Source organism: Hyperolius riggenbachi, chromosome 3 (genome assembly GCF_040937935.1).
Source record: "Hyperolius riggenbachi isolate aHypRig1 chromosome 3, aHypRig1.pri, whole genome shotgun sequence".
Classification (NCBI taxonomy): Eukaryota; Metazoa; Chordata; class Amphibia; order Anura; family Hyperoliidae; genus Hyperolius; species Hyperolius riggenbachi.
The window spans coordinates 375360684-375387570 of NC_090648.1; the positions used below are offsets into that span (position 1 = coordinate 375360684).

The following is a 26887-nucleotide window of genomic DNA, read 5'->3' on the forward strand; positions in this document are numbered from 1 at the left end:
ACGGTGCAGTCAGGCTCCGGTCCGGGTGCGTCGGCCGAATGATCCGGACCCAAAAAACAGAGCATTTTGGAAAAGTGTCCGGAGTCCAGATCCGATCCGGCTCCGTTCCGTACGGAACGGACGCGTGTGAACGGCCGCATAGACTTTGCATTGCTATGCGGAACGTCCGTTCGGTTTGTACAGTATACGGTCCGGAGCTGACCCGGCGAATCCGGACAGCGAACGCTAATGTGAACCGGGCCTACAATGAGATGTACCCACTGTCACCATAGAGCTACATGTAAAAGTTTAGAAAGCTGTACAGCAGGCACTGGAGAGGAAGCTCTGATAGTGGGGATGACTTCCTGTCACTGATTATTTTACAGAAATTGTCAGTGTTTCCAATTTAAATTTTCTTTTAAAGGGGTAATAAACCAGTGTTTTATCTCAGCAGAACTTCTTCTCAAATGTAATTAGGGGCACTGCCGCACTGTTATCACAAATCGAGTGGCGAAACGATCGGGCGGGAGATCGGACATGTCGGAAGTTATCATCTATCTATCCATCTATCTGGCTCAAAAACGACCCGTGTATTCCCAGCATACGACTTACACAAGTACGAGGACTGTTGCTCTTCCTTTGGTGACAGTTTGGGGCCGAATTCTGTGAATAAGCATCACTATACTAGAGGCTTGCTACATAGCGAGAAGGAGGGATAAGGCGCAGCGCACAATGGAGTACAATGCTGCTGTACTGCGCTTGGCTTAGCTGATTCAGTACTCTGGATCTCTCGGCGAAGCATCAGGGGCTGCTGCACTCACAGACGATTCTCAGCCAGTCAGGGTCCATTTCCACTTGAGTAGAATATGCAGGGTTTCCTCACATTTCAGTCACATGGGGAAACGCTGCCTATTCCAGCAACAGCATGCCGTCCAAATGCCTGCCTGTGCCATTCTGGGTGGCATGCAGCAGTTTTTCATTTCACGCATCCAAATCACTATAGCCATGCATGGAACAGCACAGGCGCAGCGTCTGATTTGGAAACGGACGCGGCATACAGTGGAAATAAGACTTTAGGGCCGGGAACTATCTAGCATGTGACTAGGTTTTAAAACTAAAGCCCTTAAAGAGAACCTATTACCCAGGATTGAACTTCATCCCAATCAGTAACTGATACCCCCCTTTTCCACAAGAAATCTTTAGCTCTTCTCAAATAGAATAGTTAGCTACACCAGTTATGCAGATTTGTTTGAGAAGCAGGACTGGCACTTATTGGGAGAAGGGTGGGCCTTACACGCCACTCCTCCAAGTCCAGACCTGAGTCTGGCAGAGAGAGGGGTAGTTGGCTGACCTGCATGAACTGCATAAGTGGCTGCAGCTCTCATTATGCAGTGGGCTGTGTGTGGAGAAAGGAGGCCCCCTGAGGAACTGTGCAGCAGAGAGGCTGCAACATCCGTGTGCAGTAGAGAAGCTTCTGAGGTGCTGGATGGAGATGGACTCCAGTACCGGTAATCCAGGAATGGCAAGGACTGCCATTAGGCCTGGGTCAGGGTGTCACTCAAGAGCTAGTGTGGCGGTGTATAGTAACAGGAGGCACGCACTGACCCTGAAGGGAACCAGAGGTAGGGTTGGTACAGCACCAAAAGGCTGTAAATCTGGTGTGCGACTATACCCTGCTGAATACCCTGTGTGGTGTATTTTTGTTGTTGTTATAGACATTGTTTGACTGTCTAATAAAGTAGTGTTATTTTTATTTTAACCCTAAAAAGACTCACTGGCTGGTATGTTATGACCTTTCTCTGCTTTGATCTCCTCTGCCAACAGGAGCTTAAAGGAAAGATGAGCTAATGAAAAAAAAAATCTAATTACCCGGGGCTTCCTCCAGCTCCTGGCAGCCGCCCTGTGCCCTTGCCGCAGCTCCGCATCTGGCCGGGGGCCTGGGGTCCCCTCCAGTGCAGAGGCCGACCACCCCAGGTCGGCATCTACTGCGCCTGCACGACAGACGTTCGCGTTTGCGCTGACATCATCTGGAGTGTACTGCGTAGTAATTCTGCACCTGCAGAACACTCCAGATGAGGTCAGCGCAATCGTGACAAAGTCGGCATCTGCACCGGAGGGGATCCCAGCCCACCGGCTGGATGCAGAGCTACGACAAGGGCACAGGACAGCTGTCAGGGGCTGTAGGATGTCCCGGGTAAGTTGATTTTTTTTTGTTATTAGTTCGGACCTTCCCTTTAACATCTCAATTTCCCCCACAATATCACAGTTTGAAAAAACAAAAACCTCACAACTAAAGCTAGCCCTGCACAGGTCAATGGCATTCCCTTCTGGCATGTTACTGTGCCGATTGGAGGATTATTGATCAATTTAAACCACTTCCTCTCATGCAGATATCAGTGGAAATCTGATAAAGGATCGATCCAATCAATGCCCCAGCTAGTTCTGTACCACTCAAAGCAGTACAAAAACCTTGGTAGACTTCAATCCTTTAACGTGGAACAAAGATTTCCTATTGTATGAAATCAATAGAACCATATTGATTGGCTGTGTAGGGGTCAATAAACCACTTGCAGTTTCAAGAAACATGATAAACTTTGGCAGAAATTCAATTCCGTATATGACCATCCTTCTGCTGTACCTACTCGCTCTAAATGTGGGCAGCACGGTGGCTTAGTGGTAAGCACTCTTGCCTTGCAAGGCTGGGTCCCTGGTTTGAATCCCAGCCAGGTCAACATCTGCAAGGAGTTTGTATGTTCTCCCCATGTCTGTGTGGGTTTCCTCAGGGCACTCCGGTTTCCTCCCACATCCCAAAAACATACAGATAAATTAATTGGCTTCCCCCTAAAATTGGTTAGGTAAGAAAATTCAAACCAGCTGCTTTAGGGTTTCCCAAATTGTTTATAAACCTTTATTAAGTACAATCTCCAAAATGCAAAAAAGAACCCTGATCGCTTTAAAACCACTTCCCCCTAAAATTGGCCCTAGACTACAATACATACACAATACATACATAGACATATGACTATAGTAGGGACTAGATTGTGAGCTCCTCCGAGGGACAGTTAGTGACAAGACTATATATACTCTGTACAGCGCTGCGGAAGATGTCGGCGCTATATAAGTACTAAATAATAATAATAAATGTGAAAGAACCTTAAAGAATTCAAAGCCAGAAGTGATTGATAGCATAACATCCTGCAATATGAGAAACTTTCGGTAAATAATGTTTTGCTCTAAAGCACTGTGTCCCATACCGCTATGTTCAATATTAAAAATGGCATAACCCTGCAACATCAGCTTTGTGCAAAGAGATAATGTCTTTATTAATGTTCTTATCCTAATGAGATCTGCATACAAGGGTTCCCGCATATAACATGTGGAGGCTTTGCCTTGTGATTATTACTGTAACAATGACAGGGCTGGTGCACACCCAGAGCGCTTCTGAGCGCTTTTAAAAATGCTAGCTCTTTGAAAAGCACTTGGCTAATGTATCTGAATGGGATGGATCACACCAGAGCGATGTATGCAAATGCGGGTCCTGCAGCATTTCTGCTGATTTCTGAGGCGATTCAGCCTCAATGCTAAGCATAGGAAAGTGGAAAATTGCTCTGAAAAGCGTTAGAACCAGTACACTAGCAGCTGTACTGTACATAAAAAATAAAATGCTACACAAACACTCCAAAAATCGCTAGGTGTAAATAGAAAATCGCTAGACACATGCCTAGAATCGCTTTGAAAAATCACTTCACAAAGTGATGAGCGTTTGCATTACGCCAGCCCTTTTAGGTGTGCACTGGCCTTTACTGCTGACAATGTTTACTGTTATGTTTATGTAACTGTGTAATAATCTCATGGCTGTGGCTCCTTACATCACTGATTGGCTGAACATGAGGAAGTTGCCATGGATACAACAAACTTCATACTACTTTATGATCAGCTCAATCTTCTATCTAAACCTGTGTTCTTGATGTGCTGCTGACGAACTCTGCTCCTTCTGCCACTCTGCTTCTTCCTCTAACTCTCTGCTCCTGATATCCTCTGTGCTGCTGGGGGAATCTGCTCCTTCCACCATCTAACTCTCCTCTCCTGATATGCTCTGTGCTGCTGGAGGACTCTGCTCCTTCTACCATTCTGCTTCTTCCTTCAAAGAGACTCTGTAACAAAAAAAGTGCGCCTGTGGGGTACTTACCTTGGGAGAGGGAAGCCTCTGGATCCTATCGAGGCTTTCCCTGTCCTCCTACGTCCCACAGTGGTCTCACTGGGCCCCTCCGAAGCCACAGCCAAAAAATGCTGGAGAAGTAAATATTTACATGGCCGTCATTTGGGGGGGGGGGGGGGGGGGCAGCGAGACCACCGTGGGATGGAGGAGGATGGGGGAAGCCTCAATAGGATCCAGAGGCTTACCCCTCCTGAGGTAAGTACCCAGGGGCAGTTTTTTTATGTTATAGGTTTTCTTTAACTCTTCTCTGTTGGTGCTGCTGGAGGATTCTGTTCCTTCCACCATCTAACTCTCCTCTCCTGATGTACTTTGTGCTGCTGGAGGACTCTGCTCCTTCTATCACTCTGTTTCTTCCTCTATCTAACTCTCCTGACCTGATATCCTCTGTGGTGCTGGAGGACTCTGTTCCTTCCACCATCTATCTCTCCTCTCCTGATGTACTCTGTGCTACTGCAGGACTCTGCTCCCTCCACCATATAACTCTCCTCTCCTAATATATTTTGTGCTGCTGGAGGACTCTGCTCCCTACATCTACCTTACCTCTACTGATATACATTGTGCTGCTGGAGGACTCTGCTCCTTCCACCATCTAACTCTCCTCTCCTGATATACTCTGCGCTGCTGGAGGGCTCTGTTCCTTCCCCCGTCTACCTCTCATCTCCTGATATACCCTGTGCTGTTGGGGGATTCTGCTCCTTCCACCATCTTACTCTTCTCCCCTGATATACTTCTGCTCCTTCCACCATCATACTCTCTTCTCCTGATATACTCTGTGCTGTTGGAGAATTCTGTTCCTTCCACCATCTAACTCTCCTCTCCTGATTTGCTCTGTGCTTGCTCTGATGGCAGCCACAGCAATTGCACTGGGTGGGATTTGGGAGATCAGTAAATTTGCATATGCCCAGCAACTTCCAGTTTACGAATTAATTCGTAAACTGGAAGGAGCTGAGCAGAATTAATTGAATGGGTTATATTTGGGGATGTAAACAGCTTCGCTATTAGACATTATAAAAAGGGTTTTGTTTAAATGAAAGTTCTTTAAAAGCTACATGTGACTAAGTGAATGGATGGACAGCTATTAAGTGCTGCGTGCTGTGTAAAAGTAAAGGCCTCCTTCCCCCCACCCTGATGAGCCGAAGAATGAATAAAACTTAAAACGTCGCTCCATGTACCAATCTGTCACTTCACAAAGGCCAGCGATTGTAGTCTTTGGCAAAAACAATCGAGGCGGGTATTGATAGCGAGCGTAATTTATTGCACGCTGCCGTGCGGATATTTAATCTTCACAAAGAAGGTTAATTAACATCTAATTAAGCTGCAAACCCATGACAGTGGGGGGATCCAGAATAATTACATTATTGATTACATGGGCAGCGACAGTTTACATCTAAAGTAAAGGTGCGACTGATTACTGTTCCTGTTCTGCAGGGCACCTGTGATGTATGGATGGCACAGCAGAACTGGAATAGGAACAAAATTGTGCAAGAAATAAACAACAGCATTCCCAAATGGACTAATACTACATTAGGAATAAATTAGATAATCCATGTCCATTAGACATCATTAGACAACATTAGACTTTCAACTAAAGCAATCACAATCATTTTAGCTTTTTTTCCCCACAGCATAAGGCATACAGAGCACTGTATATGAATTTAATAAAAAAAAAAATGTCTTTTGGTTCTTCAAAATCACAATCACAAAAACAACTTCTGTGTGCAAAGGGTACTCTTTATTCTCTCCCCCACCAACTGACTCCTCCAGTTAGTGTCCCATCAGGCTCAAGCTCCATTTTGTGGGGAACAAGGGCCGTACAGACACGTCACTCTGGCATAACACTGCGATGTGTGCTGTCTATGGTAATTGGACACTGTGTCGTCACACTGTGGCTTCCGGTGGGCGGGGTAAGGAGGGGAATAATGTACTTGCATAAGGTGCATCGGCATTTCAGATCTTTCCACAATATATCAGGGCACGTGTATACGGCAGAGTTCAATCTAGCATGCGTATGAGGTTAAGATGAACCCTTTCTGACTCCTACAAAAACATAATAAGGTGGTATTTGACCCCAGGCTAGAGTTGGAGAGGGAGTATTTTCTGGTGCTGTATAGCTATTTCTGGACAAATTTCACATGTATGGTGGTCATGCCCAGAGATTCAGAAACTCTGGCATGGTATTCAGGGTTTCCTCCAGAGCAATTATGAGCTATATTTTAGGTTTGATAAGTTGACTGCTCTGTTCAGGCTTGAAACCCCTACGCATAATGCCTTGCCGCATAATGCCTTGCATGATAAGACTTCGGGGGACGTGCGTGATTATGAAAATGCGGCAGCTGCAAGGACCCTCTACAGCAAGGAGGCACTGAACCCTGCCCCTCCCTTACACAGGCACCAGCGTAATTTCGTGTGAGCTGAGTCGTGCTAGAGAGGGCTTTGATCCACATAGGGTGACACTGTTGCAGACTAAATGTACCAATGGCACGCCTAGTGATAGCCCAAATGCATCCATGTAATATTTAAATGATGTGGTAAGAGTGGAGGAGGATGGGGCCAGCAGCGATCAAAGTGTCAGGTTAGTTCAACACTTTAATCTGAAGAGGCTGAGGTTGTGTCGGTTTCTATCTTGAAACAGCGCCACCTAGCAGCAGCCGCCATTTTACCTATGCTGGAGTAAACATTATGGCACTGTCAGTTGGCGCCAGATGGTAACAGTAAAGTATCAGCAATTAAAATGACCGATTACCGATATTCATTTCAACACCTATACTAACCTAACCCTCTTCTCTAAGTGCCTAAACTTAACCCCCTCTCCCCCACACACACACCTAGTATCTAACCCTAACCCCCTCATAGGTGCCTAACTCTCCCCGCCCCCCACCTAATACCTAACCTTAACTTCGGGCACCTATGCAAACGACCAATAGTTGTAGCCGATCGTTGACAATCACCTACAATCACCTACAACCATTAAACTCAATGTAGTAGCCTATCACCTACTACTCGCATCGGGAGCCCACATGAGCACCCGATTATCGAAAGTTTACACAGGCATCTATGAGACACCTCCCTAACGTGGCACTAAATAGACCTGATCTGCGACATTGGACCTATTCAGGGAAAGGCCAATGGAAAAACAAGCACTATGTAGATACACTCTGCATTAGGGTAGTATGATTGCAGAAGCAACAGTGTGGCCTTGCCATAAACCCACCCACATGGCAGTGCACAGCTCTGCACTGAAGCAGAAGCTGATGTCATGTGTGGAAAAGGGAAAGTTACCACACCTCTGGAAGGCCCACCTGACTGGGCTGGGTTTCCACTACATTTTGTTAAAAAAAATGCTATCACAATCATTATTCTATAGCAATTTTTTACACATATTTCTTCCATTATAAAAGCAATTTTGTGTTCCAATACTTTTAACACAAGCCAATCCCTCCAAAAATGCTGTAGACAACACATTTGCTCTTCAGGAAAAAAAATGAGGGATCATCCCCATAAGATTATGCTGACACGGCACGGTGCTGATCGCCAGCAATCAGCACATGCCTGAAAAGGACTTGTAGTGACACAGCCTTTAAAAGCTGATTTATGTCAAGTAGGTGGGCAGAGGTGGTGGAATGGCTATGCCCACTTTCCACCTATCTGCCAGTCTCTGAGCAATTAAGTGGGTAAAGAGAATTAACTACAGCGGACACAGTGCCAAGTATGACACCACTGGATGTCAGCCTGGCCCATAGAAATCAATATTGTCCTATTTATGTGACCAGACATACACTTTAATGCAGATCTACAGTGAAGAAAATCTGAGCCGTATAAACACAGCATATAATCAGAGGTAACCTGCAGCAAAAAGTGAATGTTCAGCAGTTCCATAGATTGGGGCAGATGTAAAAAATGCAAAGTAGAACTAAAAACAAAGTGTACTGAACTCCTGAGATTCCATATCAGTGAAGCCATCCATCACAATAAATAAGCAACAAAGATGCTTCAAAGGTCAAATAGTAGGACTTACTCCTGACACTGGGGAATATCATTCTGACACTCACCAAGTCCTCTAAGACAGGGCTTTTCAATCTTTTCACTAATTGTACCACTTTTATCACCTGAAAATGTACAAGTACCACCCGTGTGCCTGCACAGTAGAGCGCACCCAATCATGCTCGGCTGTTTCCACCAGAATTTAAGAGGAGAGCTGCTACTGCGTATGCGGGTATGTTGACAAGGAGATCTTTGGGTGTCCTATCACTGGATCCCCTCTACTGTGGAGGAATGGGGAAGCCCCTTTAGCCCCCGAGGTCCTCACTGTGCTGCCCTGCAGAATAGTTCAGACCTCAGATCAGCAGTAACCCGACTGACACTATGCACCATTCACCTGGCTGTCTCTTCACGACTGATCTGAGGTCTGAAGCAGGGGCGTAGCAATAGGGGGTGCAGCGGTAGCGACCGCATCGGGGCCCTTGGGCCAGAGGGGCCCCGAAGGGCCCTCCCTCAACTACAGTATTAGCTCTCTATTGGTCCTGTGCTCATAATAATCACTTCTATAGATACTTTGAATAGTGGTAATCATTAACAAGCTGTTCCCCATTCCCTTCTTGCTCCTCTGACATTGTAGTCACCATTGGCAGGTTTTGGTGCGCCGTATCAATTGTTATGTAAAGAGTGCTTGAGGAGCCCCATTGTAAGACTTGCATCGGGGCCCATAGCTCCTTAGCTACGCCACTGGTCTGAAGTATGCCACAGGGCAGCACAATGAAGAGCGAGCGTGGGGGGAGCTGAACTTTGTGGAGGCAAGATGGGACCAGGACAAGTGGCAGGCAAATCTGAGGTGTACCACCTGTCCAACAGCAATGTACCACTGGTGGTACACGTACCACAGGTTGAAAAGCCCTGCTCTAAGAAATCCGGAAGCTCAGTTTATTTTACCAGTGTAGAAACTCCTTAACTGCTCTGCGACCGCCTCACGCTAATTGATGGCCGCAGAGTGGCTCCCCCAGGACCGCTTATGCTGATTGGTGTCAAGACCTGGGGGCGGAGGTTAGCAGAGAACGCACGCATGCGTGATCGCTCCCTGCTGAGATGCGGAGCTCCATGATCAGCCTGCCAGACCGCGATCGAGAAAAAAAAACAGCTATTTACATTGTACAGTGCTGCAATCTAGTGCAGCGCTGTACAGGGGACAGCTGTCACTCAGTTGTCCCCAGGAGTGGCAGGGAAACAGATCCCTCTGATTCCTATTAGAGGTGATCATACTGATTAGATCTCAGGGGGGAGGGAGTGAAGATGGGAGGGATAAATGAAAAAAAATATATGTTTTTAATAAATAAAAAAATAAATAAATACAATGAATTTAAAAAAAATACAAATCACAGCAGCAATCAGATCCCACCAACAGAAAGCTCTGCTGGTGGGCAGAAAAGGAGGCAAGATTAATTTGGCTGCTAAATTGTATGGCCGTGCAATAAGCTGTTAAAGCTGCAGTGTGCTGAATTGGCCTGGTCACTAGGGGGGTGTAAGCCTGTGGTCCTCAAGTGGTTAAAGTGTACCCGAGGCAGATGGGGGGGGGGGCAGATGGGAGACAGAGGCATGTTCCCTGCTCAGTGACATGCTTCTGTGTCCCCTCCACACCGCTTTTTCCCCAGAAAAAGCTGACAAGCAGCTTGTTGGTAGCCTTACAGGGAAGGGCGTCCCTTATATGAGCAATCAAACCCTCCACCTCCTTACTGTTTGAATGAACACCACTATTATTGGGGTGCCTCTGACATCTCCATATTATTGCGCACAGCACATGGTGAGCAAACTGCAAAGACATCAAGGCAATATATTCCCTTTTACGCTCCATATTTCATTTGCTTTTCTCAATGACAATAATAAACCATATCTTTAATTCTAATACCCACCTCCCCCACAACACACACATACACATGCATGCACATACCACCCTCTCATTCGTTAAATTCACCCCTGCAGTAACAATAGTACATGGAGCGTCCCTGCAGTGTTATCTTTATCATTTTAATTTAAGGGGTTCATCTTTTACTTTGAAGTCTGTGTAGCAGCCATTTAACTGTGATGTAAAAGCTGGTTCATTGAGCTGTCATCAAGATAAAATAATGAACATTTAATACTCTTTCTAGATCTTTTTTGTTATCAGCAGTGTTTGCACATCCAGTTAAAACTAATTTGCTTCTGATTAACATTTTGCTTGCTGTAGTACTGCTTTATTTACATATAGATAACATAGCTCTATTAACACCTCAAATGAAAAAATCCTATACAATAAAACCCTTGTGTCCCTTCATCCCCTGTCCCTGTGCTTTTTTGCCAGCGCGCATGCCTGGCACAGGGATGTTACACACTACAGGAGAACAAGGGCAGGGGGGCGGACGTGTGCATGCGCGGTGGGTGGTTGTGTGCATGCGCGGGTATGCATTGCGGCCATTGTGTGCATGCTCAGCGGCCATGCGCACGTTTGCGCGCTGGCGATGAGGCAGTGGTGAAAGGGGCAGGGGGAAGGAGAGTTGTGAGGGGTCGAGGCCTAGCGCCCGTTATTGTAATGAGCCTAAGGTCTAGTCTATATGTATAAAATGCACAATTGTTGCCTGAAGGGATCGGAATAACTTGATTCCTCAGGCAGCAGTTTGAGTGCCGAGTGATGTACAGGTGTCTCACTGCCAAAGCAGAGTGAGATGTCTGTTATTCAGGAGAGAGGAGGTGACGGGGGGTATGGAGGAGAGCAATGTGCTTGGAGATTGCTGTCATTTAAAGATCTGGCGTTTTGCATCTTTAAACACGCTTGGGGGACACCTGTACATAAGCTTGATTCTTAGCCAATGCAGCAACGAATGCCAAGTTCCATCTAACAGTTGTACATACCATTCATTCTAAATGTACCCATGTTGATCTCTACATGTCACATGTCAGTATCAGCTCTTTGATCTCAGTGTGCACAAGGTCTTTGTCTCCATCTCTGGAAGATCATCTTTGTGTTCTGTTTCTTATTATATATTGTGCATAATCTTTCCAACTGAAAGTGTTGCCTTCCAGGGACACTGGGATAAATCCATGTTTTGTATATTGTCTTCCTCACCATAATCAGAATTATATGGCATAGGTCACTTGGTTTATTATTTTCATGAGCATCTCACTCTGTTGTGTCCTCTTGAGCATCACCATAATTAAAATTTCCCAGGAGGGGATCTTTGTGTGATTTCTTTTTACATATGAAACTTAATCCCAGTATTTTATGTTTAACAATATAAGAACATTTCCACAGTCAATGAAACATACCAGCTTCTGATTCATTGCATTTAAGGCATAAGGTTCCGTAATTCTATGTAAGGATATTTAATAGTAAATGCATATTTAGCTCTGTAAAACTTTTTAAATGTTACTCTCTTCCTATATATTGCATTTTAACTTGCTCCTGTTTAATATCTGTGACAATAGGTGATTTGATTAGGGCTGCAGACTCTAATGTACAGTACTGTATTTGCTGTCCCATAGAAGGCTCACCTTTCCCCACCCTCTGGAGACATCAGAGATACACCTTATCAGCCTAATGCTGGGAATACACGTTTCGTTTTTGCCTTCGTTTTAGCCTTCGATTCGTTCAGTAAACGAATCGAGTGTTGAAAACGTATGTGAAAATAGTCATAATCTCATTATAGTTTCGATTAATAGACCCCAAAAACGAACGACTAGTGATCGAACATGTTTGATATTATCTCTCTTTATCCATCTAATCGAGCCATTGGTAGGCTTGATGGCTGTTCAGATCGATTATATGTTCGTTTATGTTAGTCCGTCCCTGTAAAAAGGGATTTTCGTTTCGTTTCTTTGCAGCCTTCGATTATTGGAAAAACGAAACCATCAGAATCGAAAAAAAAAAACGAAACCGTGGGTGGTGATATTAACCGTACGTTCGATTATTTCGGGAACGAAAAGGACAAAAGGCACAATCGAAACGAAGGCTAAAACGAAGGCAAAAACGAAATGTGTATTCCCAGCATTAGGCCATTCACTATTTAGGCTGCTGAGTGGTTGGCTCTCCACAGGAGGCAGACAGCTAGGCACCTGAGAGCAGAGCTGGTTTCATGTTTGTACCTCATGGAAAGGAGTTGGATTGTGTCTGGGGAAGGGAGAGCAGCTCCCAGGATCTGTTGTGAGCCAGGAGAATTCCCCATGCGGCCAGGACACAGATAGGATGTGCTGAACTTAGTGTCCTGAGGCCCTGGACTGTGGACTGGTGTATCTCACCTGCATCTGGTCGTGTAGACTTGTCGGATGTCTACTGGATATTGGGACTGATGAGAACTGCATCTATTGGGACTGTTGGGATCTGTTGTGCACCTCTTGGACACCTTCTATTGGTGGAGTTACTGGAACTTTGGGACTTATGTTGCTTTGCCTGCGAAGCTGGGAATTGTGACTGCTTGGTAGGGGGAATCGGACACTTCTTTGTGGATTATATAGTAATATTGTGAACTTTTTGTGTGAACTGTGTGACCAATAAATGCCCCGCCAGTCGGGTTTTGTTTAATCTGCCGCTATACACTGTGTCTCTGGGCTCTGTGGTCTCGGAACCATCACAATATCTCTGTGACATTGCAGTATTGCACAGTAGTAACTGAATGAAATTGTTCTTGTGATACATAGTGAGGATCGATGGCCATGTGTTTCATTATACCGCACACCCCTAGTGTGAATGAGCCCTAACCTCAAGTGGTGGCAGCAGAAACCCTGCCCACAGGGAAATATCTGTGTTGGTTGACACAATCTTTTAACATCCTCTTATCCCTCAGCTAATCAATACACCTCACCTCCAAAAATATTCCTGGATTAATGTACCTGGGCTCTCACATTCAGGATCACAAAACCCCACCAGACAGCTATGCAAGCCTAAGCCACTCAGAGTGGACTCAACTCCCCCTCTCAAAACCTGCCAAGCCGCACATCAAAAACCACACACCACAAGCACATCGCCATGTACCCCCCACTTGCATCACCCGCTGAAACCAAACCTCTAGCTAACCAATATACCAGAGGGAGGTCAATGGCCGTGACAGCCTCCCTTCCAATGAGCAGCGAAGGACAGGTTGAGTCCTCTGCAATGAGAAAAGTTGACAGAGAATGTCACAGCATCTCTGGACCTTCTTGGCTTCAGGTGAACAAAATGGGGGTTTTGGAGAAGGGGTGTTAACTTACTGTTTAGGTGCCCACCAACGATATAATCATATATAATACTGATTGTACAATCTTACCACTTCTATGTAATATTAGGGAACTAAATAAAGTATCCAGTCAAAGCATATTCCCTCAGTTTACCCTTCTACTAAATACATTTGGTAAGACTGAACAATCAAGATTGTATCTATAGCGGGAAACTTTAGGTAGGAAGGGTGAGAGGGAGAGGGACAAAAAAAAAGGTAAAACTGTAGATGGGTTTTTGATGTCATACAATCTCCATATCTGGATAAGAATGTCTAGAGATGACCAACTTCTCAAGGAGAACTTTTGCTGCAAAGGGAATGCATGGAAAAGCACATGTTGATTTGTACTTCTCTGATTGGTCAGTCCCATTCATGTGATCATGTCACACTTTTTGTCCCTGTTGTGGCCGATTATCATCAACCCATCAGAGAAGTACAAATCGATTCAGATTAATTGATCATGTGAATTATCCTTGCATTTTCCGGTGAAGGCTAGGGATGATAAGAAAAATTCAACTAAAATGCGAATTTGAGTTTAACAGGAACTGGAATTTGCGGAAGCAGAACCAGAATTTGCAGGGGTGTGGACTTATTAAAGGAAACCAGAGACGTAGACTCTTTTTAAAGTTTTATAAATACCTGGGGTTTCCTCCTATCCTATCCGCACAGATTGCTCCTACGCCGCTGTCCTCAGTCTTCTCTGTCTTCTGCACCGGGTTCTGTAACTTCGGCCTGCCGCAGCCAGTCTACGTAAGCGCAGTGCGCTCTCTCCGTCTCTCTCGGGCAGCGCAGTACTATTCTCACTAGAGGGAAATGGAGGGAGCTCACTCAGACTGGCCGCGACTGGCCGAACTTACAGGACCCAGTGCAGAAGACAGAGAGGATGGCGCTGTGGGAGCAATCTTTGCGGATGGGCTGGAGGAAGCCCCAGGTATTTATACAACTTTGAAGAGTCTTTGTCTCTGTCAGCTGTTTTGATTTATATAGCACCATCTTACGGCAATTAATTTATTGGCAGCTTCAAACCTGAGTAACCCATGTGAGGGTTCAGCCACTGCAAATTTTGATTCCTGTTAAATCAGTGGTTTTTTTATCATCTCTACCTATTTGCCATGAACTATACCAGTAGACATAGAATTATGTATTTTGTATGTAGCCATACGGCTGCCGACCCCACTGTTTGTGAATGACATGCCGGATTGGGATAAGGATAGAGTGGCCAAGTGTCCAATCATTCCTATCGCATAGAAACAAGCATACTGAGACTTCTCCTGAATGGTAGTGTAGAGCGGCGACATGCTGACGCATCGCCGGGGGGGAAAGGTTAACAGACAATTAACCTCTTCAGCACCAGCAGTACCGGTACTACCCCAATCCCCAGCTTGCATGGGAAGAGTTAACCTGATGATTAGGGTGGGTTGGTTTGGTCCCTTTCACGTCATATTTTGCTGGGGGAACACAGTGATTTTTATTGAAATATGAGTGTTTTTGTCCAGAATAACAAAGTGTGACTCATCCTCGGGCTCTGGCAGCCACCTAGGAATGTATTAAGGCGCTGTGATCAGCGGGGAGCGTGACTAGAAAGATTATCTCGCCTTGGCTGGATTCAATCCCAGGGCTGCTTCTTGCATTTGACACAAATCTCCGGCACAGGTGAAAGTTTTGCCACCAGCAACCTGACAAATTCACTGACTCATTCCGGAAGATCCTCTCCTTAAAGGATGACTCCCCCACGGCGCATAATACAGTAACTGCTGCGTGCTAAAGCCTCAGTTCAGGCACAGTCATTTTATTTACATGCCTTGAAAAGAGCATTATGTTAAATTAATAATGTGTAAAATGTTTTTTTTTAAAATCTTGCAATTTTTGCAACATAAAAAAAAGGAAAATACCTCCTGCACCAGTTCATAAATTGTAATCTCCTTCTTGGAAACCTGCAGTGGCCTGCACATTCCTAGTCATTCATAATAATCTAGCATCAGTACAGGCATTCCCTGACAGCACAGCGAATGGCCAAGGCCTTGTCTCCACTTGTTGATTGCATTTTCAGCAATGCACAGTAATGTGGTAGGCAGGAAAATCAGATGTTCACAATTGTGTCTGCGTTGCAATTCCTTGCATGCATTTCCATGCTTTGGTGGCGTGATTCCGTTGTAGATGAATGGGATCGCAGCCGCATCAGCCCCCCCCCTGTGTCCTAGTAACCACCTACAACATAAATCCCCAGTAACCTCAAATACGACTCCCCGTCACGTCCTCCTGTAGCCTCAAAAATGAAGGTTAACAACAGCCCTTAAAACCTTAAATCACTGGTGCTGAAATCACACAAAACCTGTGCTGAAATGAAAAGAGCAGAGATTACACTGACTGCTGTGTCATCTTGGCACCTGCTGCTTCGGTGGAGACGGAGATCTGGCGCTATGATTTTGGCACTGAGGTCGTTTCTGAGTAGCTGACTTCTGTGCCTCCTTCAGATGACTTAAGGGCCTGCAGTGGCTAAACACAGATCCAGAGTCAAAATACCTAGCTAGGTGGTGAACAGATGCTAGTCAGCATTGTCTCTGACGTTTGGTTTTTGAGTTTCATAGGGCTTGAATTACACAGAATCATTAATACAACTTACAGGGGCTCCATCCACTTTCCTGAAGTGCTGCATTATGGGTGTTGCATTTCACATAGAAAAAAGTGATCACATGACTGTGATTTGTATTTTCCTTAGCACAGGTCTTTCAGGCTTCTTTTAGTTCACCACTCTATAATTACTACTGCCTCACTCTCACCACAAACAGCAAATAATATTATACAGAGCCATACCTTATGGATAAAGGAGAGCTGTATGTATAAGTATTATCGGTAAAGGAGATGCCACCAAAAGATGGGTGATACTGTCATGTGCATTACATTGGGTTGATTCACAAAGCTTTCTTTTGAATTATGTCAGCTTATTTATTTTTCACCTCAACTAGACTGCGTTCACACTATGCTGCACTGCTTCACTCTACACTACTTCACACTGCACTGCTTCTCACTACATTGGTTTGCACTGGGTTGCTTCATGTGAATGCACTGCCCATGTAACTGTACAGACATGTTTACATCTTAGAACTGTAATGGTCCACGTTGTTCAAACTCAATCTCTACAGTAAGTTTCTGAATAATGTGCGTGTTTTAACAAGCACATTACCATAGCAATCTTCATGCTGTGAAAAATAATGTGCATGGTATAACATGCAGAGCACAATGCACATTGTGTAGATTTAGCCTGACGAGAGGTAATTTGTGAGTTAAACTGATGAAGAGATAAAGACCCTTATCACTTTATATCTCCTACGTTTTCTACTAGGAGATATTTGTCTTTCTTCCTCTGCTGCTGCTCACTGTTATGCCTGGTATACACTGTGCAATTTCCCATCAGATAGATGGGTTGATAGATAATTTCCGACAGATCCAATCGGTTTTCTGATCAGGCATTCCACAACCCATCTGTCACTCTCCAACCTTTGATATCTTTAAAGGACAGATCTGATCCGAGGTAATTAAAAAAACAAAAATCTACTTACCCGGGGCTTCCCCCAGCTCCTGGCTGCCGTCCTGTGCCCTCGCTGCAGCTCTGCATCCAGCTGGTGGCCCGGGGTCCCCTCCGGTGCAGAGGCCGATGGGGATCTACTGCGCCTGCACGAGAGCTGCTTAGAACTAGAACTTTCTAGTCCCCAAACACAGGGCTACCTACTAAAGATGATGCATCTGACATGCCAAGACCAATCTGCAGCTTGTTTTTGGTGTGCCTATTTGGTGTAGTATATGAACATTTTTTATTTTTTATGGCTCTAGCGCACAAAAAAAAAACCCATGCTATACACATTACAAATCATTCCTACGGAAGAAGCATTTACTAAAAATTGGAATAAAACCAGCAGCTCATGCTGTCTTTTTTAAAGTGTGGAGTACCAGGCGTACAGATGCAAATGCTTCTATTTGGGCATTGTCCGTAAACAATCCATAAAGCAAAGACAAGCAATAAAGCTGAGCACATTACAACTGACTTCAACAATAAAATGCAATTAGTGCACTTCCTTCAAACAAAGCACATGATGAATATTAAATGTGCTCCCGAATAAAACCACAAATATCTGCTTAGTCAGCTGTACAGGAAATAAGCAAATTAAAAAAAAAAACGTACATCAGTAAACATCTCTTTCCTAGACTACTGCAACACCCTGCTCTGTGGTCTACCAAATAACAGGCTAGCACCTCTTCAATCCCTTCTAAATTCAGCTGCCCGCGTCATTCACCTCTCCACCCGCTCCTCTGATGCAGCCCCACTGTGCTGTTCCCTCCACTGTCTATCCAGAGGATCCAGGTCAAACTCCTGACTCTAACATACAAAGCCCTTAACAAATGGTCCCCTCCATACATCTCCTCACTAATCTCTAGATACTATCCCTCCCGCAAACTTCGCTCCTCCCAAGAAATTCTCCTGGCCTCTAAGCTGATCGCCTCCTCTCATTCTTGCATCCAGGACTTCACACAAGCATCATCCCTCATCTGGAACTCTCTTCCACAGCCTGTAGATCATGCTCCAAACCTGGACATCTTCAAACGCACTCTTAAACACCCCCCCCCCCCCCCCCCCCCCGGCAAAAGATGAGCTGACAAATGATATGCAGAAAGTTTTTATAAATCTAAGTCAGGTTTGCACTTTCACTTATGTCCTTCAATGTCCCACTCAAAATTACTTTCAGGCTACAACTAACCAAAACCTGAATAGCTAAATTAGATGAGAGCGGAATAGAGGACCCAGTATGCCTTGCTGGACAAAAAGAATGTCCAGCACACTCTAAAACCCCCATTAATTCTCACCCTCCGGTGCAGGATCTGGTAAGCCAAGCCATTCCACATAGACAAACAAGAAGGATCTGCAAACCAGGTGGTATAGATGAAAACCGGTATTGTTTTATTGGTACCTCCACATAGAAAGACAATACATCCACAGGATCAACTGAAGCGTATCGGGCTCAGAATCTGCCCTTAGTCATGGTTAAAATAAACCTGCAAGAAAGTGAGCTATGTGTAGGTGAGCGGAGAAAAGACTCCACCCAAATCCTCAGCCCACTCCCTTAAAAAGACACCCCACACATATCATATAGAATCAATTTAGATCATATATATAAACATGCAAAAACAATATGACAATGTATAAAAAACACCTAATTAAAAAAATTATTATCCATTAAATAGAAAAAGGAGGTGCTAAGGGCTCTTTCACATCAGAGCTTGCGTTGGAGAATGCTCAAAGCATACGTTTTGTTGTATGCCTTTTACTGCGTTTTGATATGCGTTGCACTGCAGTGAGTGTGCGTTTTTAATCCGTTTTCAATGCGTTACTGCACATAGAAAAACGCAGGTAATTTTTTTTTCTTTTAGTTGTCAACTTTCTACATTGTTCATCTGTTGCATTCTGGGACTGATTGCCTGCGTTAACGGATTAAAAACGCGCATAGTGTGCGTTTTACATTGACTAACATTGCAACGCATAAAGCTAGCGTTGGCCAAAAAACTGCGCCTGGGTGCAGTGGAACGCAACACACAAAAAGGCTGCGTTATATGTGAAAGCTAAAATGAAAGTCTATGGACTTTCATTTCACCTTGGGTAACGCAAACTTTATCCTTTGCGTTGAAACACAGAAAATCTGCCCTAATGTGAAAGAGCCCTAAGAAAAGGGTTATTAGGTGGCAGAAAAAAAGATGAACCCTAACATATGTACTGATCAAAAATAGATAAATCAATATTCATACATGAGATTCACATCCCAACGAGTGTTAAGACCTTCGGGGGTGTGGGTGTGCATTCTATGTATCCTGTAGGCCTCACGTTTAAGGAGAAGCCTCTGAAGATCACCACCTCTAATAGGACAGCGAACCCGTTCCACCCCTTGAAAGACAAAGGAGGTCATATCACTTTTGTGTGTCAATTCAAAATGTTCAGACACTGTGGACTTACAAAAGGTTTTCCAATTAGCACCAAAGTAGTGCTCACCAATCCTAGCTCTTAGGTTTCGGGTCGTACATCCCACATATCGTAAACGGCAAATCAAGCATGAGACAACATAGATAGTATATTTATTATAACAGTTAATGTATTGCTTTATAGGAAGTTTTATTTGCCGTAAAAGAAAAGATGGAAGTGCCCTGTTTATGATAGGTGCAATAATGTCGTGTGGGAAAACCCCAGGGATAGGAACCCATGGTAGCGAGCCATGTGGGGGTACATGCTGGAATCGGAGAGCGGAAGAGGCTTGGAGACAAAATGGTCCCTAAAGTGCGGGTCCTTCTGGCAGAGAAGCGGCACCCTTTATAAAGGACCATTTTTGGTTTAGAGTCTGAATGCACTACTGGAAGATATTTCCTCACTATGTTAGTGATCTTATTATTTTCCAGACTGTATTCGGTGACAAAGGTCACTGCCTCCGTACTATTCTGATCTTGTCTGTTTCCTCCCAGAAGCTCACTTCGTGGTCTCCTAGTACCCTTGAGGCGACCCAGTGTCAGTTGTTTATTTGTATACCCCCTTTGTCTGAGTCTCTCCTCCACCAGATTGTACTCCACATTAAGTTCAGCTGGATCAGAACAGTTACGTGCTGCTCTGAAAAGTTCTCCTGTAGGAAATGCATTAATTGTATGTTTAGGATGACAGGAGCTAGCTAAAAGAGTGGAATTGCCTGCAGTAGATTTCCAATAATTGCATGTAGAAACTTTGTAAGAAACAGGATTGCCAACCAAAGTAAGAGCCAGATAGTCTGTAGTAGTAGCATTAAAATTAATTGTAAAATTCAAGTTAAGATGATTTTGATTAACATAATCCAAACGATTATGTGGTTAGATGAAATTCTAATGCCTCTAAAGCCAGCTTATGAGGGATCGAAGAATACTAAGAGGTGACATCCATGGTTACCCAATAAAAACCCCTCACTCCATTCAAAATTAGCAAAACTGGAAAGAACATGTCGAGTGTCCTGGAGATAACCGGGTAATCTAGAATACAGTGGTTGGAGATGTGCATTGACCGATTTACCCAGGCGCTCCCCCATGGAGCCAATACCCACCACAGTTGGCCGGCCCGGGGGGGTGGGGAGGGGGGCGGCGGTGTCGGAGCGCCCGGTTTGTGGATCTTGGGGAGGTGATGAAACACCGGAACAACTGGATGAGATGGGCATAGAAATTCAAAAAGATGTGGTGTGAAAACACCCATACTCTGTCCGAGTTCCATGAGCCCCCAAAGATCCCTTAGGTAATCACGGGTAGGATCACAGGATAAAGGCCGATACACATCTGTGTCCCCCAACTGTCTATGGGCCTCTGCATGGTAATCCAGGGCATCCAGGACAACAACTGCACCCCCCTTGTCTGCTGAGCGTTTAACAATATCAGCGTTGTTCTGTAATGTACTTAGTGCCTGACGCTATGAGGGGGAGAGGTCAAACTGGGCCCTGGACACCCTGGAAAACTCGGTCAACTCCTTCTCAATGAGATCCTGAAAAGTATCAATTTCAGGGGACCTTGCATTTACTGGATAAAAAGAGGGGTTAGTAACTTGTATAGCAGGAGTAGGGAACCTATGGCTCTGGAGCCAGATGTGGCTCTTTTGATGGCTACATATGGCTCACAGACAAATCAGTAGGGGTTGATTCACTAAGCTACATTGTAGGACGAGATCCCTGCAGTTTGATTGGCCCAATAGGCTGCCTGTAACTTGAAAGACAGCCTATAAGGTCAAAGTGCGGGGATCTTGTCCTACAAAGTGAATCAACCTCCCCAACTAATTGTACAAGCTGTTAGTCGTATTTCTCCTGTCTAGCTCTTGGGGAAATTGTTGATGTTGCTGAAACCCAAGAGAAGCTAAAGGCGTGTTTGTCACTTCCGCTTCCTGAAGGATCAACTGTGTACACATCACCATGGCAACAGGGACGTGAGCCCTCTGCTGTGCATACGCACTGTCCCAGTTTGAAACATATTGTATGGCTCTCACGGAATTACATTTTAAAATATGTGGTGTTTATGGCTCTCTCAGCCAAGAAGGTTCCTGACCCCTGTTGTATAGGGACCACCTCCTGTATACTTACTCCATGCCTTGCTGGACTTGGCAGAACTTTACTTAACAGAGCAGCAAATCAGTAAAATTGACAATAAATAAAGCATATTGAAGACATTTTTACATTTAATAAATATCACCCAGAAGGAAGAAAATCCCGCACTGAACTTACCAAGTTGGAGTTGGTAGCGTTGGAGTCATCCTCCGGGAAGGGGATGTACACAGCTAAGGCCACACAGTTGGCAAAAATAGTCAGCAAAATAATGATTTCAAAGGGTCTAGAGGAAGAGTTAAGGCAATAATGTCACATCATTAACCTAGAAATACATAAATGAAGTGTATTGGTTCACCAGCATTTAGTAACTGGGCATTAAAACATTCCCATCAAGTGCTTCATTATAGGGCTGTGTTCACACTGCCTCAGAGGTTTCCATTTTGATGAATGAACAGTCATTGCAGGGTCTGCTGCCACTCTGCAGTGTAAACATGCCATCAAATGAAAGCCAACGCTATTTGCCGTCATGCAAAAGGCGTGCAGCAGGACTTTTCTGCAACAGACAAAAAAAGAATGTGTCAGTGTGAACTGTGGGTAGGATAAACAACGAGTATAGATGCCCTTTTTCAAATAACTTGAACTGGCCAGCTCCTGCAGTTAGACCATATCCCAATAGTCTCTGTAAATCCAATAAGCCAAGGCTGCTGTGCTGAAGTTCCAACACAATACACTGGTGCTGGGGTGTCCCCTCTTTTCTTTCCTGCAGTGTCAGAGAGAGCAGGCAACACGAGTACCCTGCATTTGGAGACGTGTCTGAGTACCATGTAGGTGGGAAGTGCTTTTAGCCAGTGGGTCCTATTGGAGTTAAGACCCACAGAAGTGAGTGTGATATTTCTATTTTTACTGTACTTTGCAATAATATTAAAGCTGGATCAAGATTGCTTAAAATTGAGGGAGTACCCCATTTTCTCTGCTTTTCTCTTGTTGTTGTGAGTGCACTGTCACTGCAGGAAAGGAAGGAGGGGACACCCCAGCACCAGTGTATTGTACTGGAATTACTGTCAGTGTGAACTGGCCCATAGAAAATTCTTGCAGACTTCGACCCATCCATTTGAAATCCACTCTCCAGTTTATTAAAATGAAGAGCAGCGGACACAGATTGTTGTGTTGCTCCTCTCCCCTGGGGAAACCAATGTCAGCAACTCACAGTCTTGAAAACACATTTTTTAACCAGCTTGGACTACAGTCGGGAGGATCCTCTTTTCTCACAACTGTTCCCTATAGACCTGATTTCATTTTTTTTTCGACATGTTGGTCCTGATTTTCCAAGGAGGTCTCAGAATCTCCATTAAAGATACCATAAGTTACTCTGAAAACCTGCAATGGATGAATGAAATATTATCTTTGCCTATGGTAATCATGTAGTTTCAACGACACACATTTTTGCATTGTACATGTTATTTATTATTGAAAGGCTTGGCTTACACAAGCAGTGGGAAGCCACAGGAACAGCATCTGGTGAAAAGACAACCACTACAGTGACGTTACCCTGCATCCTCCTGTAATGTTTGCTGAATGTTAATTTCCTCTTTAGCAAATGACTATGTTCCCCAAAAGGATATCCCCATTGCATGAGATGACCACCAGATGCAATGCTGATCAAATGTCAAGCACAAATGTTGGTATGAACACCACAATATAATTCCTATAATTCCTTGGATTTACCTCTCTGTTTTCATGGGGGGGGGGGGGGGACCACAGACAGATGTGATCCCTTTCACACTGTGCACGTTGTGTTGCTATACCGGTGCCTATATGTGCAAGCATACTGTGAGGACAGTGGTCGGTTGCATAAGGCACGCATTATAATGTGCTATAATGTGTGTGAACTGCAATGGAGGCTGGACATAGACTTTAATACAAAGCCTGCTTGCAGCTAGTTAGAAAAACGCGATCAGTTACAACGCAGTACTGTGAACAGCCCCATAGAAATGTATGGGCAGTGAGATGACATGTGACATGCGGAATTATTCTGCAATTCAACTGAGCACTGTGAACAGGGCCTTAAAGAGAACCCAAGGTGGGTTTTAAGAAAGCTATTAGGACACAGAGTCTGGTTGTGCATACTATCACCAGCCTCTGTTACTATACCATGCCCCCCCCCCCCCCGGCCCCCCTGTGCTCTGCTGTCCCCCTCCCAAAAAGCGTGTCGCTAGCAGGCTGTTTACATCCAGGATATCACTATCCGCTGCTCCCCTGCCTCCTTTATAGCGCCGCTCCAGGCCTGCATCCCTACCTTCCAATCAGCTTACAGAGGCAGGGAGGGAAGGGATGCAGGTGGGGAGCGGCACTATAGAGGAGGCAGGGGTGTGGCGGAGAGTGACACCCTGGATGTAAACAGCCTGCTAGCGACACGCTGTTTTTTTTTTGGGGGGGGGGGGGACAGCAGAGTGCAGGAGGGGCCTGGGGGGGGCACGGTATAGTAACAGAGGCTGTTGATAGTATACAAAACCAGCCTCTGTGACCTAACAGCTTTCTTAAAACCCACCTCGGGTTCTCTTTAAAGGAATTCCGACATGAAACTCAGGTTCAAAATAAGATCCTTACCTGAAGAAAGGGAAGGCTCAGGATAGTACTGTGGTGGGTTGTGGTAAAATTACCACACTGTACCGCCCCAGTGAGAAAGGGCCCTCCAGCTTCTGCTGATGCATATGGTTGATAAAATACACTGCATTGCACTGCAACATCTAACATATTAAAGCCATTAGACGGTATATTCAGATGTAGAGAAGTGAAGCACATACTATTTTTACACACTGAAGCTTTTTGGGACATTGTAATAACTTTTAAGGACATACTGTATATATGGATGTATTGTGTTGCCTTCATAATGCACACTGAACAGTTCAAAATACATTTTCATATTATTAATAATATAAAATAAATGTACACAGAGCATTTTGCTACCATCAGGCTGCCATGGAAAGGTATAAGTGAAGACTAATGGACGACATGTGCTCTGCAAGTCTTTGCCTGCTATGCCAGGTTCTGGGTCCAGCTGAATTCTGCTCCCCCCACTGTGCTGCTGTTTGCATACAGCGTGGGAGCAGCAATCAGTGTGGATCCTATTTATGTACACAACAGCAATGACGATGATTAAAAGAAGGGCTGAAGGGGTAGGGTTAAAAATACCTACATTCCCAGTTCAGGTATATTTTCCCTGAATGCATTTACAGTATTAGCAATGCATTTCATATTTTTTAGCACAAACAACATTTTTTGCAAACTTGTTTCTTAATTTGTGCTTTAAATATGTAAAGTATTTGGTGCAGTTGGTCTCTTTACTACAGATTTGCAGATGTTACCCAATTACTGCTCCCAGTCTAAAGGAAGTTCTTGTGCCTAAAGGAAAGATGGTGGGCACAAGTGCTTCCTTTTACTAGGTATGCGCTCGTACTTAAAGGAATACTTAAGTCAAAAAAAAAAAATGACATTTACTCACCTGGGGCATCCCTCAGCACCCCGAAGCTGGATGGTGCCCTCGCAGCCCCGCTCCGATCGTCCTGTCCCCGCCGGCGGCTACTTCCGGTTCGGCGACAGCCGCCGACAGGCTGGGAACGCGGCTGATTTTCCGCGTTCCCAGCCGCTGCTATCACTCTCTATGCTGCTATAGCGTATATATATACGCTATAGCAGCATAAGTATTTAAGTATTCCTTTAAGTACGAGCGCATACCTAGTACTCTCCGGGCGAGCAGGCGGCGGCGTGCACGAGCGGCGGGAGCGCGCGCACGAGTGGTGGGAGCGCGGACAGCGGCGGTAGCGCGGAAGGTACGGATTTCTCCGTCCCTTGGATTTTTAGGGGGGGAAAAAAGGGACGGGGAAATTCGTACCGCGGGGGGTAAAGTGGTTAAACGTTTTCCTGGCAGAATACAGCTTCTCAGAGCAGGGAGAGATAAAATACATGAACTATTAACCTTTTTTCTGACTCTGGGACACTTAATAGGCTGCCACCGATTAGATACCTTAAAACATTCAACTAACTTTTGAAATGTTTAACTACTTACTGCACCAGGTGCAGTATAATCACGCTCTGGGAAACTTCATTTTGAAATCCCAGGGCCACTCAAATTAGTCAATGGGAGCGGGCGGCTTCTGCCTGCTCCTGTGCATGCAGCCACGCGTGCTACTGTTACCGCCAGTTAGCGGGGACATGAATGGGAACGCAGTTCCCATTCATAAATCTAAGTCCCTCGAATCAATGAACACTGGCATCTATTAGATGCCTGCGTCATTGTATGTTCCGGGTGTTACACAGCCACGCATTATTTCTGATTCACGTCCTTACGTACGCGAATCGGAAATAATGACTGAGGACATCTTGTGGCCAAATAGTAAAACTACATCACAACACAAAATACCTACACTTACATCTAAAATTAACCATTTCTGTAACGATGGGTGTCAACACGCAGAGAGAATCTGATTACTGGTGATCTGCAGAATCACCCGTAATGCAGATATACACCAGATTATGGATGATCTGCAGTATCACCAATAATCCGGGTATGTCTAACCTCTGGACACCAGTATAATGTGAGTGTTTGGTGTAACAGTACAACTCTGAGCATAGACCACCAGGGACCACGGTGGCCTGAGTGACTTGAGGAATACTCCCCTGACTGTGGGGAATATTCCTGTAGCCTGAGAACTCCCTAGGAGAGGGACCGAGGCTGGGTTGCAGGAAGCCCTGCTGCTAATATGAACAGACTTGCCCTAACTAGGTGTGAGGGCCTATTCTCTATGCCCTGGAACCGGGCTAAGGTAAATACACATACAAAACAATCCTAGCTCTGGGTGTGAGGTCTGTGATCACAGCACCCTGGAACTAGCCTACCGAATACCCTAGTCTTGGGTGTGAGGTCCGTGATCACAACACCCCGGAACTAGTCTAGAGCATAACATAGAATTGACACAGTATCCTAGTCTTGGGTGTGAGGTCCGTAGTCACAACACCCTGGAACTGGTCTAAAGCATAACATAGAACTGACACAGTATCCTAGTCTTGGGTGTGAGGTCTGTAGTCACAACACCCTGGAACTGGTCTAAAGCATAATATAGAACTGACACAGTATCCTAGTCTTGGGTGTGAGGTCCGTAGTCACAACACCCTGGAACTGGTCTAAATCATAACAGTAAAGCCACAAGAGTAATCTAGCTCAGTGTGAATCCCCAGGTCCACCTGGCTCTTAACACACTGTAGGATCTGACTGTGGTCTGTGTGCCAACACATAAGCATTCGCAACGGCAGACAACGTGAGACTGAAGGACAAGCCGCTATACAGTGCAGCGCACATCAGCGCCACCCAGTCCCCTTCAGCCAACCGCCGTTCG

The 26887-nt window shown here is 45.0% G+C and overlaps 1 protein-coding gene across 21 annotated transcripts in view; it reads right to left on the bottom strand.

The window, feature by feature from the left end:
* The window catches only part of CACNA1C (calcium voltage-gated channel subunit alpha1 C), a 710887-nt gene that overhangs the window by 403464 nt on the left and 280536 nt on the right, over positions 1 to 26887 (bottom strand). For all 21 annotated transcript variants that reach the window (XM_068277205.1, XM_068277193.1, XM_068277198.1 and 18 more), the window contains exon 3: positions 21672 to 21777. In XM_068277205.1, the coding sequence (XP_068133306.1) occupies positions 21672 to 21777 (106 nt within the window). The remainder of the gene's footprint in view (positions 1 to 21671; positions 21778 to 26887) is intronic.